This window comes from Scatophagus argus, chromosome 17, assembly GCF_020382885.2.
Source record: "Scatophagus argus isolate fScaArg1 chromosome 17, fScaArg1.pri, whole genome shotgun sequence".
NCBI classification, from domain to species: Eukaryota; Metazoa; Chordata; class Actinopteri; family Scatophagidae; genus Scatophagus; species Scatophagus argus.
The window spans coordinates 18826100-18840309 of NC_058509.1; the positions used below are offsets into that span (position 1 = coordinate 18826100).

General features: G+C 40.9%; 1 protein-coding gene across 1 annotated transcript in view; it reads right to left on the reverse strand.

Annotated features, from left to right (window-relative positions):
• Nucleotides 1-14210, reverse strand: part of ptprua (protein tyrosine phosphatase receptor type Ua) — a 186547-nt gene that overhangs the window by 36509 nt on the left and 135828 nt on the right. The window contains exons 13-14 of the mRNA XM_046417582.1: nt 11383-11419; nt 1455-1593 (exon numbers count right to left, since the gene is read on the reverse strand). Of these exons, the coding sequence (XP_046273538.1) occupies nt 1455-1593; nt 11383-11419 (176 nt within the window). The remainder of the gene's footprint in view (nt 1-1454; nt 1594-11382; nt 11420-14210) is intronic.

Genomic DNA, 14210 nt, shown 5'->3' on the forward strand with positions numbered 1-14210 from the left:
TGCACTGATGTCACTTAAGACAATCAAATTAACATTTACTATGACGCATTACGGGTGCAATCATACTGTCTTATAATGCTTTAGAACTCCACTCAAAGACACACAAGCCCTTCTGAGGCACTATGTCAACAGTCATAAAACATTACAAATGTGACAGTATAACATAATGAATTGAAAGTTAGTGTCTTAGCGATGCTCTTAAGAAGTTATAAACTAGAGGTTGGCTGATGGGGCTTATAATACATTATGGCTCCCTATACTCACCTATGTACACCTGAGAAATAACTCAGTTCAATTCAATTTATTTATATATTATATGTCAGGAGACAACAACAGTGGTCTCATGGCAGTTTCCAATTAGAGCAGGTCTAGACCAAACTCTCACTCCTCCGCTTATTTCCTGTACCACAAATCCTTGACCATCACATTTAAGATCCATTAGAAAATAGAAACTAAAAAAATTGATCATGTAATCATATGGACAGAAACAGAAATTGTGGCTATATGATATTTATTACAAAATGCTAATATAAATGAATTTAAATCAAAATACATACATTTTACATTAAATTTTACACATTCTGTTAGAATTACTGTGTAGCAGTCACTGTTCATCTTGTAGTATAGACGACCAGAATCCTTACCATATTTACATATATGGTGTAAAGTTGTACATGCACAGTAACAATATCTAGTGGTTGAATACATGTCTGCTCCCCTTGCCCCCATGTGGCTGTCTAGCTGTCTCCTATTGTGCCTTTGAGATTGGCCCAGTGAATCTTATCAGTCACTGCCTTCTTCCAGACATCCCATTCATTCTCTCTCTATTCTCTGCCAAAACATTCCTTTTGCAGAGAAGTTCCTCTCCCTCTCTCTCTCTCTCAAAAAAAAAAAAAAGAAAGCAAAAACAACCTTCCTAACCAATTACTAGCCCATCCACTGGCACCTCACAGATGCTCGCCTCATGTAATTGAGTGGGCAATGGAATAACATGCCCCTTGATGAAATATTTTACACTCAGATGAGTGTTCCACCATTGCCCAGCGAGCAAAGGAAGAATACACTGCAGGTGCGATCGACGACAGAGGTAATTTGCAGGTGGAAAGCAGCCAAAGATTCCAATGCGAGCAGGCTGCATTTGAACATGCTCAGCCAACGCGCAGACCTTGAAATTAAAAGATGAGATGAAACAAAAAAGCTTGGCTGCGGCAGAGTTAAGGATTAATGCTCTACCATTCCACTAACTCTGGCTGTAATTCACTCTTATTGCCAAATGCTTTCCTCAATAGACCCAAGCTGCCAAGTGGGATAGAGATAAATTTACTCCTTTGGATAGGCTATGCAGGAACAATAAGACTTTAGACCATAAATGGTTGACTCTGAAAAGGTCTAACCATCTCACATCAGCTAAAACACACACACGCACACACCCACACACTTTAATGGCAGCTCACCCCTTCTTGACGATGATGACGACAGCTCCGAGAAGCAGAATGAAGACCACCAGACCTCCGACGCAAGCCCCAAGAATCAAACCCATGTCTTCGGAATGCTGGGATACCTCCAGAGCACGCTTCGAGTCCTTACAGGCGGCTGCACAGCATGACAGAGAGGCAAGGAAAAGGAGGAGAATCTTACAAAGACAGCAAGTGAATCCAGTCCTAACAACCAAAAAACAAGATGCTACACGTAGTGGTTCGATGTCATAAATCAATCATTGCCACAGTCATTTTGAAGTAAATACCAGAAACAAATATAGCTATTGTCAAGAAGATTGGCAGTTTATGCTGGTCTCAGTGTTGAAGAACTGCTGGGTTGGAAATCCCAAAACTCTGCTGTTCTCTTATCGCTAACACAGCCTAATTTCATCCAAATGATGAAATGAAACCTGAAAAACATGGATGGATGAGTTTGGTGTGGATGAACTTTACCAGCCCACACAGAGCCCTGACCTCAATCCCATCAAACAGCTTTGGGATGAACTGGGATGGAGACTGTCAGGAAGGCCTTTTTGTCCAACATCAGTGCCTGATTTCACAAATGCTCTACTTCATGAATGGGCAAAAATTCCCACGTAAACACTCCAAAATCTTGTGGAAAGCCTTCCCAAAAGAGTGGAAGCTGTCTATGTATTTAGAATGCAATGTCATTAAAAGTCCCTGTTGATGTAATGGTCACATGTCCCAATACTTCTGTCTATGAATCCAACATTTAATCGGTCAAATTCTCTCTGACAGATTGAAAATAAAAAATGTTACAATACTTTGGTAGCTGTTAGTATAAGGTGGCCTGCATAAGTAATGTCCATGAGTAGGAAACATTGATTAACCGAAATACACTTAAAATAAAAAAACAAATAATATGTCAGCTGTGCAATGCACTTTTCATTCACTGACAACTCATTTCTATACTATCATTTTGAAGAGTTTATAGCAAAAGTTGGTAACTATTTTGGTGTTTTTTTTTATTTGTGTATTATGTTGGTTCTGCTCTTGTTTTACTCTTTTATACAGCCTGTAAATTAACAATGTCATGAGTACTATCTCCTCACACACACTCACACACATATAAACCTATAGATCTACATATCTATATATATATAAAAACTTAAAAATATATAACATACATAATTTTCACATCATTAAGCTGCTTTGCTTTGTTAGTAGACAGGAGTAGACAAGCCACTGACACTTTTTCTTCTTCCTTTGTGGGAAGGTCTGAGGACACTGCATACATTTCATACTTTTTGGACACATGTGTCTTCAATCTGCTGTATGTGCACCAATTTGCACCCTAAAAAAGTCTCCCTCACACCGAGGTAGGATTTCTTGTGGCCTTTACTGTCATGCATTGGTAATGCCTGGTGATAATTCCAGAATCATCGTAATGACTCAAAGACAGCACCTCACTTTTAACTCTAATTTACAAAATATGTGATTAGAAATGGATTCAAACAGGTTGCCATTGCTGCAGATCCTGATAGAGCTTCCTCCAGCAAGCCCAGCATGGTTGCTGCAGTGCGCTGACAGGGTGAGGACCATCACTCTGTGGTGTTACATCCACCAGGCTAATTCACACAAACCAGGGAGGGAGTGAGACGTGTTAGAGGTCACCACAGATCCACATGGAGGTTTCAAAGGACAGTGTTTCCAACTAGTCAGCAAGCTCATGCATTACCATGTAAAATGGCTTGAGGCTGCAGTAGAATAAATAGCTCTCTTAACAGCATCAAAAAGAGCTGGAGCACTATGTCAGTGCACATGAGCATCTACAAAGGGGAGCTAAACATATTTGGTTTGGGAGAGACTCACTGAACTGATGCATGCTCCCATTCTGCAGGTATTTCCCTCCTACTCATATATCACGGTCTCAGTGCATTTCTGTCTGCATTGCCATCTCTGCCAGCCAAGAGCATGAAATCCTGCTCTCTCTATGAATCATCTGGGCTCCCTGTTGCGTGTTATCCAAAGGTGAAAAATTGCTATTAAGTCTAAATGAACTGAAGGTGTATTATTACACATCTGGCAGCATGCTCTTCATTAACAAGCTGATGAGAAAACAAATCAGGCGGGGAATAAAAGAAAATGCAGGTAGATGGAATCATTTAAGGGTCTCAGGGCTGTCTTGGTAAGTTTGACAGTACAGCATCTCTGTATTTTAACAGAGCAGGGATGTTTTGCAGGGGGAGTTACTGCTTCTTGTCGGGAAAAAAAGCCTTTACAGCAAGGCAGAGTGCTGAGTTTGGCTTGATAAGCTGTGAATTGGTGACGGTAGCTTCTGGCAGACAATACAGCCTGACAGACTTGCCATAATCACACAAATCATGCTGGGTGAGTCATTCTGCTTTCAGGGCCATATTTGGAAAGCAGCTATCACGGTTAATTTCATTGCACCAAAAAAAAAAAAAAAGAAAGAAAAAAAAATCCATCCCATGCAGGGAGGTAAAGGTAATGGGATGCATGTTTCATCATAATTCATGACTGGTCTGCAATTTATCAGGCAAATCGCATTGTATTACATATATATTATATGCAGATTGTAAACTGAACTACATTAGTTCACTTAGTTAAATTCAATGTGGAGCACTTCATTCATCAGCATGTCTCTCTCAATAATTTACTCCTATGAGGTTTTCAAAGAAACAATGTTCTCTGTCACTAAATCATTCCATTCATTTTTACGTTGCTTTTTTCAGAGCACTGTCAGAAAGACTCGGCACCTCCTTATGCTTTCGTGTAAATGAACATAGACAGTTTAAGTGTCTACTTCAATGCAAGTAAGAAAATTCAAGCAGCTCCTTGGCTGTTTTAAGTCCGGCTCCCTTACCTCGACCCTCAGCTCCAAATAACAAGTCCCTCCCTGCTGTGCTGTGATTAACTCATACTATTATGCTGTAATTGGCTAGTACCCCTTGCTTTGATGTGTGATTGTGACTAAATACTACCTGCGAGTTCACGCCTTGCCCGACTGTGCTATGAGCAGGAGTGTAGATACCAGCAGTTGGGAAAGGTTTATGGTGAAGTCACGGTGACACAAGAGACCACCTGAAGTCAAAAGCCGGTATTTGTGTATGATTATTAGATTTAATTGACTTGTTATTATGATATATTATGATAAAAATATTTGTTTGCCATCTAAGCATGCATTAGCCATAGTAGCTGTTGACACTTCAGGTGCAAGCAGCATCTGCCTAAGCCATCCAGAAGTCAAGTCAAGTCAAGTCAAGTCAACTTTATTTGTATAGCCCATTTTTACAAGCAGTTTGTCTCAAAGGGCTTAACATAACATCAGCAACATCCTCTGCCCTTCGACCCTCACATCGACTAAGGAAAAACTCCCAGAAAAACCTTTAACAGGAAAAAATGGAAGAAACCTCAGGGTGAGCAACAGAGGAACAAACAGAGGCTGGGTAAGGAATTACCTGAACTGTAAGTTTACTTATGTGCCATATTTAACATTACGGAAGCGAACTTACAAATGACAGTAATAGTAGGTCAACATTTAGTTTTCAGACGGCGTTCAAATACTCATATTCTGGGTGAAAGTACTGCAGGTGTTTGACCCATCAAGCAACACAACCTGTATACTATGCTAAGACTCCAACACAATTTTTCAGTCCAGTCCATGATATCCTGTCAACCATTCATGACTGTCGCTGATTTAGACAGGTGATTTTTATCTACCAGTTGAGTCTTAAAGTGAGATGAGTTTCTTGTGATGACATTGTTGTTGTGTTTAGCTGTCACCATGGTACCTTTGACAGCAATGACCTTGTATGGGTGGGGATTGATGACACAGGACCATGTCACCCACTTTCAGTCAGAAAGTGTCAGAGGAGCAGCATGGCGCCTCCTCTCAGCAATCTGTTTCATCCGGTTCTTTGCCAGAGCATCTGCCTGTCGTATTGCTGAATCAATCTGAGACTGGAAAGGAAGAGGAGATCCAGGTAGGTTGATTCTGAATGGCCTCCCAAACAGCACATCAGTCGGAGCCGTACCAGTTGAGCAGTGAGGCGTGGCCCGGTAATTGCGAAGGAACGTATACAGAGTCTGTTTTCAGGAGCGGCCTTTAACATGTGCAGCACGTATTGCCTTTTCAAGGGTATGCATAAAACGTTCAGCCTCTGCCTTGGCCAGAGGCCAGAAAGGAGTGATCTTTCTATGTTTGAAACCCAGGTATGTTGCAAAATCAGCAAATTCTGAGCTTTGGAAGGGTGGGCCATTGTCTGTTTTGACCTCAAGCGCAATCTCCAGTGTAAAGCTCATTTTGTCAAGATTTGGGATTGTGGCCCGGGCTGATGTGGACTGTAGAATTTCTACCTCTGGATATCTGGAGTATTCATCACCAGTGGGGAATGGGTCCCAAAAATCCACATCAACTTTTTTCCCACGTTGATGATGGTACCTCAGACATGTGGAGAGGTTCTGATGTGTGATGGGGTACAACGGCCTGACATGGGATGCAGCCAGCTGTCATGTTTTCCACCTGTTTGTCAATATCAGGGAACCAAACTTTTTTGTTTGTGAATATTTTTGTTCAATGGGGGGGGGGCAAATCTCTGCTCGCATAACTTATCACTCTGGCTGGTTCATGTGGGCCATTCATCTGTGGCAATACAGCCCCAAGAACCACTGGACTTGCTCAGGAACTTTTACACCTGCACCACTGAGAGCATCTTAAGTGGGAGCTTCACCACATGGATGGGCAGCTGCACAAAGGAGGAGGGTAGTCCACTCAGCTGAACGGACGATCAGAACAAATCTACCCGACCTGCAGGACATTTACATCAAACGATGCAGGTCGAGAGCTGAGAAGATCCTCAGGCAGCCCCATCACCCCGGACACTCACTCTTCTCCCTGTTGCCATCAGGCTGTCAGTTCCGCTGCCTGAGAACCAACACGGAGGGGATGAGGAAAAGCTTCTTCCTCCAGCGTTAATCAGACAATCCTACTCCCACCTGCACTAGATGTAAATACTGCACATTTTCACATTTTCACATTTTTATTATTTTTATAAGGTTTCTATTTAATAATATTTAATTTTACTCATTCTATTTTACTTATCTATTTTTTTGGTAGCACGGACAAAAAGAATGTCACTGCACATGGTACCGTGTATGATTGTGTGTGTGACAAATAAACCTATCTTGTATCTTGCATCAACCACCAGTTCAGTTAGTTTGTATGAGTCAAAGTAAATCATGACAGCATCACTTGTTAGACTTTGCTTCATTTTATCAAGGGACTGCTGGTGTTCATCTGTCCAAGTCCAGTGAGCATTTTTTTTGTAATTTACCTTAAAGGTTGAGTTAAAGTCTTGATGAAGCGAGCACTGTAATTTGCCATGCCAAGAAGACTGTGGACTTCACTGACATTGGTTGGGGCAGTAGCATCGTGCAGTGCCTGAACCTTGTTGGGATCTGGAGAGAAACTTCCATCTAAGAATGTGTATCCGAAGAAGTCCGTAGTAGATTGTGCAAATGAGCATTTGGTCTTGAGAGTGAGCTTTTTTTTTCCTTGAGTTGCTGAAATGTGGTCCTCGAAGCTTGATCATGTGCAGCCCTCATTCTGAGAAATGGTACTCTTCTGTGAGGCTGTGTGACTGGAGGAATGTCATTCCTTATATGCAGCTTGACTTGAAAGTCCTCCCCATGAAAAAGGTCAGCATGCTCAGTGAAGATATCAGCTACTGCATTCACCTCTGTCTGATCTGAGGATGTTGTAGGCTGCAGTTGCTGATGCGGTGATATGTCGAGTACATTAGCAACTTTAATTAGTCCCAGCTGACTTGCAGTGTTGAAGCCAAGTAAAGTGCCATTACTGCCATGATGTACTTGGAAAGGTGCAGCTGTGAATCGTGATTTGGACTCTACCGGTGAGGCAAATCTTCCCATGCTATTGTGAGATTTTTTGTGGGAGATTTGTTCTTGGTTGGATAACGGTGTACAGATATTCTTCAGAAGACTCTGTGTCTGCAGTGCTTGCTGCTTGAGATGTTGTGCCACTGTTTCCACTGGTATGTACATAATGCACAACATCTCTGATGCTGCTTTGTGGCCTGCCGGAGGGGCAGCACTTTGCAAAATGTCCTCATTTTCCACAAGCATTACATATGTGCTGGGAATGGCATTCCTTCGAGGTGGGGAAAAGTGCCAGAACAGTTATAGCATCTTTTCTTTACAGCCCCTCTCCCCATCTCAACAGCCATAACATCTTCCTTCGGACGTCCTTGTGTTGCACATTGTTGTGTTAATTCCATACACGATGCCTGAATTTCTGCAAGTGCCATGGTCCTGCCGAGTGAGAGGAGTTTGGCTAGTGTCATCTCCGGTTTCTGTAGGGCTTGACGCTGTAGTTTATTGCATGCGCACGTTTCAATGACCATGGTCTTGATCTCTCCCCTCCTCCATTAGCCGGCTGATGTGCCCTTGAGCAAAGCACTTAACCCCCGATTTGCTCCCCAGGCGCTTGATAGTTTCAGCCCACTGCTCCTGTGTGTTTTACTGCATGTTGCATGTGTGTGTGTGTGTTTCAATCAGTGATGGGTTAAATGCAGGGAAGTAATTTACCAGCTTGGGATTAATAAAGTAAATAAAATTAAAATTAAATTAAAAAACATCTGGAAAATCACAGGTTTCTGCTAATTGCCGTGATACGAGTCAAGCGTTTCCCCTGCTAGTTGTTTAGCTTGTCTGAATTTATAAGTCTCATAGGCGATGTTGATTTTAGGGGAAAAGTACTCACTCAGCTTGTCTTTTGCACGTTTGTAGTCTTTCGCTTCCCTGGTGTCAGTAGGTATGTCAAAGATGTCTTGTACATCGTCTCCAGCATAATGCAGGGAACGACGGATGTGCAGCAGCCATGTTTGTGGAAAAAAAATATTAAATCCTCGCCGCCAGTGTAAAGTTTTGGAATAACACTCCAATACAATTTGAGATGTTTAGATACTTTTAAGTTAGCTTCTCAAAAACCACATTACATTTTCATTTCGCTATCTGTTTTTCACTCTGAACTTTTTCTTTCCTTCGTAGTCTTAACAAAACCCGTAACAACTCAGGAGCGCCCCCCCATGAAAAAGCTATAACAAAGCATGAACATTACAATATGCCACCTGATATTTTCTTCTCTATATTGCTGGTGCCTAAAATGACACAAGAAAAGCCTGATTACGGTGGTGATAAAAAGTCGAAATACGAAAAATGCATTGTGAGAAAACACACTGGTGTCTTATTTATGTGTGGCCAGGCTGCTCTTTTTTTTAGCAGAAACACTGTCTCTGTCTGTCTCACTCTCTTATTCCAGTGTCTCACGGAGGTAAATTTATGTACATCTACACAAAACAAGTCACTTCTAATTTGCAGGATTTTTATTCAAAGCTGTCTAATTATATCAGTGGCACTGAACATTTCTCAGAAATGTCTCACATTAAAAATCTATGGGAAAAGAGGGGAGTTGCTATAAAGATTTTAATCTTTCATCTGCAATATGTTAATGCTGTACCCCAATAGCACTGCAGAACCAACTGCAACTGATACAGCAATCAATAGCATGTACTCAGTTTGTCTTTTCTAATAAGTAAAACTTAATTGAATGTAAGCCAATGGGTCTGAGGTAAATAAAGTATAAATAATTATTTTAGAATTTTTGGTATGATGTCATTCCACTGAGCTGTCACACAGGATTTTAGGCAGATCTTTCAAGTGCTGCGAAAGCTAAATGTGAATTTGATGCTTTTTCTGCTGGCTGAGCATGAATTCAAGCCCCCTCTTGTAGCTGAATGGTGAATCTTTCAAGACAATAATGAACACGTTCTGACTGTTCTTCAGTGTCAGATAATGTTGCTCATATTTCATCTGCGGACAAAAAAAACAAGACAACGAAAAGGGTCCCAATGTTGGGAAAAAAAAAAAACAAAAAACACCCGCCCACCATTGCGGCAGCTTGGCCAAGCGCAGCAGTGAACACAGCTGGCAGCATCTGTGAGTGGGAAGCTGGTGAGAGGAAATGAAGAGCAGCCTGTAAGGGTCTTTACAGGACTTCTGAGGCACCCCTGGAGTAACATCAGCATGTCCTCTGGGCCTGCCACAGTCGTATATGCACCGCTACAGTAAAAAATGTCTCCTATAAATATGCCTGCAACCTCTGCAGCCTCCTGCGATGACACACCGGCAGACAATAGCCAGGCGGAATGCCTTGATGTCATTGCACTTCAGATAAGAAAGAGTTCGGCGAGAGGAATCCAATTTAACTGCCACCTTTCTCAAGAGCACTACAAACTTCAGACATAATTCAGCAGGGAGGAACAGGGGAACAGCTTCATTTCACCCCCTGTCTCTCTCCCTCTCCCCTATTGTTTGAACTGAGAGCCTTCTATCTGTGTCTGTCTGTCAAGCAAACACTCCTGGTCTCTTCTTCTCTCTGGGAGAAAAAAAAAAAAAAAAAGGATACGTTCTGGTTTTCAAAGCCATCGGAGCCCAAGAGGGATTTGCCAAAATGTCAGTGATTTGCGAGGAAGAGAGCGAGATGCATGTTTGCTTTCGCCTTTCCTTCGGTGTCTCTGCAGACGCGAGGCTGGCACGGGGTTTCCTGACTGCAGCACCCAAAACAAGCCTGTGTCAAATCCCCTTAACAGCAGCCTGTTCCGGGATAACTGTCGAAATCTCTGTACCACTTAGTTGAAACCGCCAAAAAAACAAACAAACAAAAAAAAATTCTCACAATGGTAATGATCACTTGGAGCATCACAACTTGACATATTCAGCATTGTTAGAGAGGAGAACGCAACCGGTGGCCTCTGTCTCACCCCCAGTGCTGTCTCTATTGTGGCAGCATTTTCTAAATTCTAGCTTTTTATAATCAGATTCTCATTTTCAGTCCCTCATTGCAATAGATAATGATAACATTTTATTCAACATCTTAATTGCTGAGACGTGGGGATGTGACACTTCATGATACAGTTTAACAACGGAGCTCATGAGGCACCTTCATAAAAGTGCAATATTATCTTAACTAGTTATTATAATGTGATCCTGTCAGACTAGATAATAAAATGTAATCTCTGTATGTATTTGTTCATGTTTTGAGCCATGCTATACAATAACAGAAATCAGATCATATCATAAGCTGTACGAAGCTGTTAAAAATAAATAATTTATCAGCATTTCATTCTGAACTTCTCCAAACTAAGTGTGTCTGTGAGATTGCTGGAAAAATATATTAGCATCTACAGTTCAAGCATGTTAAAAATGTACAGCTACAATGGTGTTGTACATACATCATCACAGCTTGGTCTCTTCTATGTCATGCACCAACACTCTAAATTTATTCTTAGCTGTGAAAAACACTGTTCGGTCCTCTCTGTCAGCCTCACTTTGTGTCAAGTTGCTAACGTTTAGCACCCAGGGGTGTGGGGAAATTACATTAGTTAAAGACTACCTAATCAGCAACACGTTACCTAAACAAAAGTAATGAATCATTTCTTAAAAATTACCATTGCTGTCTCAGTATTTCAAGAGTGAATTTATAGTGATTTGTGTTATTACAAATATCAGTGTTACTCCGAATGAGGTTTTCTCATTTCTGGAAAAGAACCTGGAAGTTCCGCTATCTTTTTGGTTCACTATAATGTTAACTTCCTCCAATATTTACCCTAAAGCTGCAGCTCCACCTGTACTAAAAGAAGAGCACCATCAACTTGTTTTGTGCTGTAAACCACGTCTCTCTGTGCTGTACAGCAATTCAATTATGCGACTTCAAAAAAAAAAGGCCAGAAGACAATGTCATGTAGCCAAGTTTAGGGTGCACATTATAATTAAGGTGATTATGACTTATTAATGTGAAAATGTAAAGCACACTCAAAACTGAAAAAAGGATAAGTGTTACCTTTGCGAGCAATCCGAATGCAGTTTATCCTCGTCTCCTGTGAGCAAAAGAACAGGCCGAGTTAATTCATTTTGTTTGGTGCCATGAATGATTAACAAGGAAAAAAAAAATGACCACAGTGCAACTTAATTATGAGTCAATCTGTTGAAATCCACAACCTTGTTGAAAACTTGCAACTCAGGCAGCAGCGTGTGTCAAAGTCACCCAGGCCTTTGCTATGTGGAGGAAATAATTGAAATTTGCGAGAGGATGACATCTCCTCGTGATATGAGAGACCTACGCTCCCCTTCACCATGTGAGGTCCCGCACTCGGCTTCACTGATTGGCTCAACCACCCACCCCAAAATGGCCACCTCTATCTGGGAGATGGAGGGGCATGTTACCAAATTAAGATTTAAGGAACTTAAATCAGTCTTTATGGGTAATTATGCTAATCTGTGCTCTGAGATTGGAGTCAAAACCCTTTCACCTAAAACGGTTGCCAAATTACCTTTTTTAATTGGAAATGTGTTTCAAGTGGATTCTCATCTCCTCTCATCTCTAACAGTGACAGATAAGTCATATTTACTCCCACCCAAGGGTTATTAAAGCAGTGGCAGGTAGTATGTCATGTGTCATCTTGTCCTCTATCAAGGTGGGTTTTTGGCCTTTTGGAGCAGAAACACCGGTGCTTGTCAAAGAAGGAATTTGAGGGAGCTGAGTTTCCAGTCTTGTTAAGAAGAGGTTACAGTATACTTAAGATTCCCCCACCCATGTATTTTGATTGCATCAAATTTGATTTTCGGTAGTGGATCTGACTGGAATGCTTTCTTATCCTTTTGCAGAATTCACTGAGACTCAGCTTTCAAAATTTGTAGATGAATACAGTTATGAATATCAAAAACTCAAAGATTCAGAACAAGTGAGTCAGTTAAAATATCAATATGGTATGTAATGAGAGCATAAAGCAGCATCACTTGGTATTTTTGACTAAATAGCAGCAAGCTAAGAAACACAGCACTGATATGCAGCACTGTCACCTTAATATTTCTTATGGTGAATAGCAAACTGTTACTACTACACATCCAGATGAAACACAGAACGTTAGCATTCATTTGCAGCCATGTGTCTGGCTCTGCTCAGCGCACAGTTGTGTTCTCCGGCTAGCTGCTAACTTTCTACTGTTCAGTGCTGAGAAGTAGCATACAATCAGTATTTCAGAACTTTTTTTTGCAAACAATGATAGAGCGGTTAGACTGACTCTAAACGGTTACTTTCGGTTAGTCGGTTTTGTTTTAACACTGGATTTAATAGATGCTAGAGCTGGGTGTAACTGTAGTTACATGATAATTCACTGCGTGTTTATCACTATGAGCAACAAATCCTTCACGTTGCATATAGTCTTTTGATCCAGTGGTAATATGACTGAATATGTCTGAATCGTGCAGCTTTTAAGATAAAATATGTGCAAATTTAGATTAAATAAGCATTCGAAAATAACTAATATTCTCAACAGAATGTGAAGAAATAATGAGTTTTAATTTAATAACAAGTCTTGACATTATGGCACTAAATATCACTTTGTACCTTAGGATGCCATAATGACAATACAGCTTCCAGTCTGCCCTCTGCTAATAGGACGGTTAGCTGTAGATATCTGACTAACTACCTAACAGCAGCTACAGCTAGCAGAAGTGACTGATTACTCTGGTGATGTGCTGCCCCATATTTGTTTGGAGTATGAGCTGGTCTCAAACAGTCCGTTGACCGTCATATAATGGTGGTACAAAGTTTCAGATTTTGCACACCAGTGCATCCTTCGTCATTAAATAACTGAGTAAAAACTTGTAAACAAGTGATGTCGGTGTTTTAGCAAGATACTTCCACAGAGTATTCCTGTCAGTTAGCTATAGCTGATATAAATTACTACAAAGGCATGTAAAAAATTTAGTAACAGATTTGTTAGTTGAGTGATTGTGAGTGTTTTGTGAATCTGAAGCTGGAATAAAGAACTCAACCCTACCCAATACACTTGCCAGTATATCAAGTCAGTAAAAAGTCAGTATATCAAGTATATCAGTATGTCAAGTATATCAAGTCAGTATGTCAAGTGAGAGATTTCCCTCTGTGGGACTAATAAAGGCCTATCTTAAAACAAGGATAAGTGACAGAAAATCCCAGAGGATGAATAATGATAAGTGCAACAGAGGGTTGAAAATTAAATATCAGCATTTTGATTTTTTAGTGTAACAGATAGCGGTAGCTAATCTAGATACTGAGTACAGATAGGATAGAGAGAAAAACCGTTCCCTGCTTGTGTTTGTCAGAAGAAACTGGCAGCACCAATCACGGATTTTTCAAGCCCCACTGAAGGCCTATCTGCCAAAGCAATTAGTGTTTCAATTCAAGGGCAGCGCATGGTCCACAATAAGCCCCATACATCTAATTTATCCAGGGTAATTGTCAAAATAATTTTCTTTTTCTCTCTCCCTGAGCATACCATCTTTCCTGAAAACAAATTATAATGAAGGAAACAGACTGGAGATGAAAATGTTTGCAGGACATAAAAGAAAATCATCCACATGAATTATATTACTTGGTTTGTTGTGTTTGCTGATTTCTGTCTCGGAGCTGCCGTGTGCCAACAAAGCTTTTAATTTGCTCTTAAGGGAGAATCACCAAGAATGACTGCAAAAGTAAACTGCTGATTTCAGATCAAATGATGAAGATTTTAGTCAGCCTGTCTGCAGAGACCCTGACCACATCCTGCCTGTGAAGGCCCCACTCTAGGGACCCACCTAAAAGCACCCAGAGGAAACTGGCTGTCCTCTGATGAGTCAGACACTGAT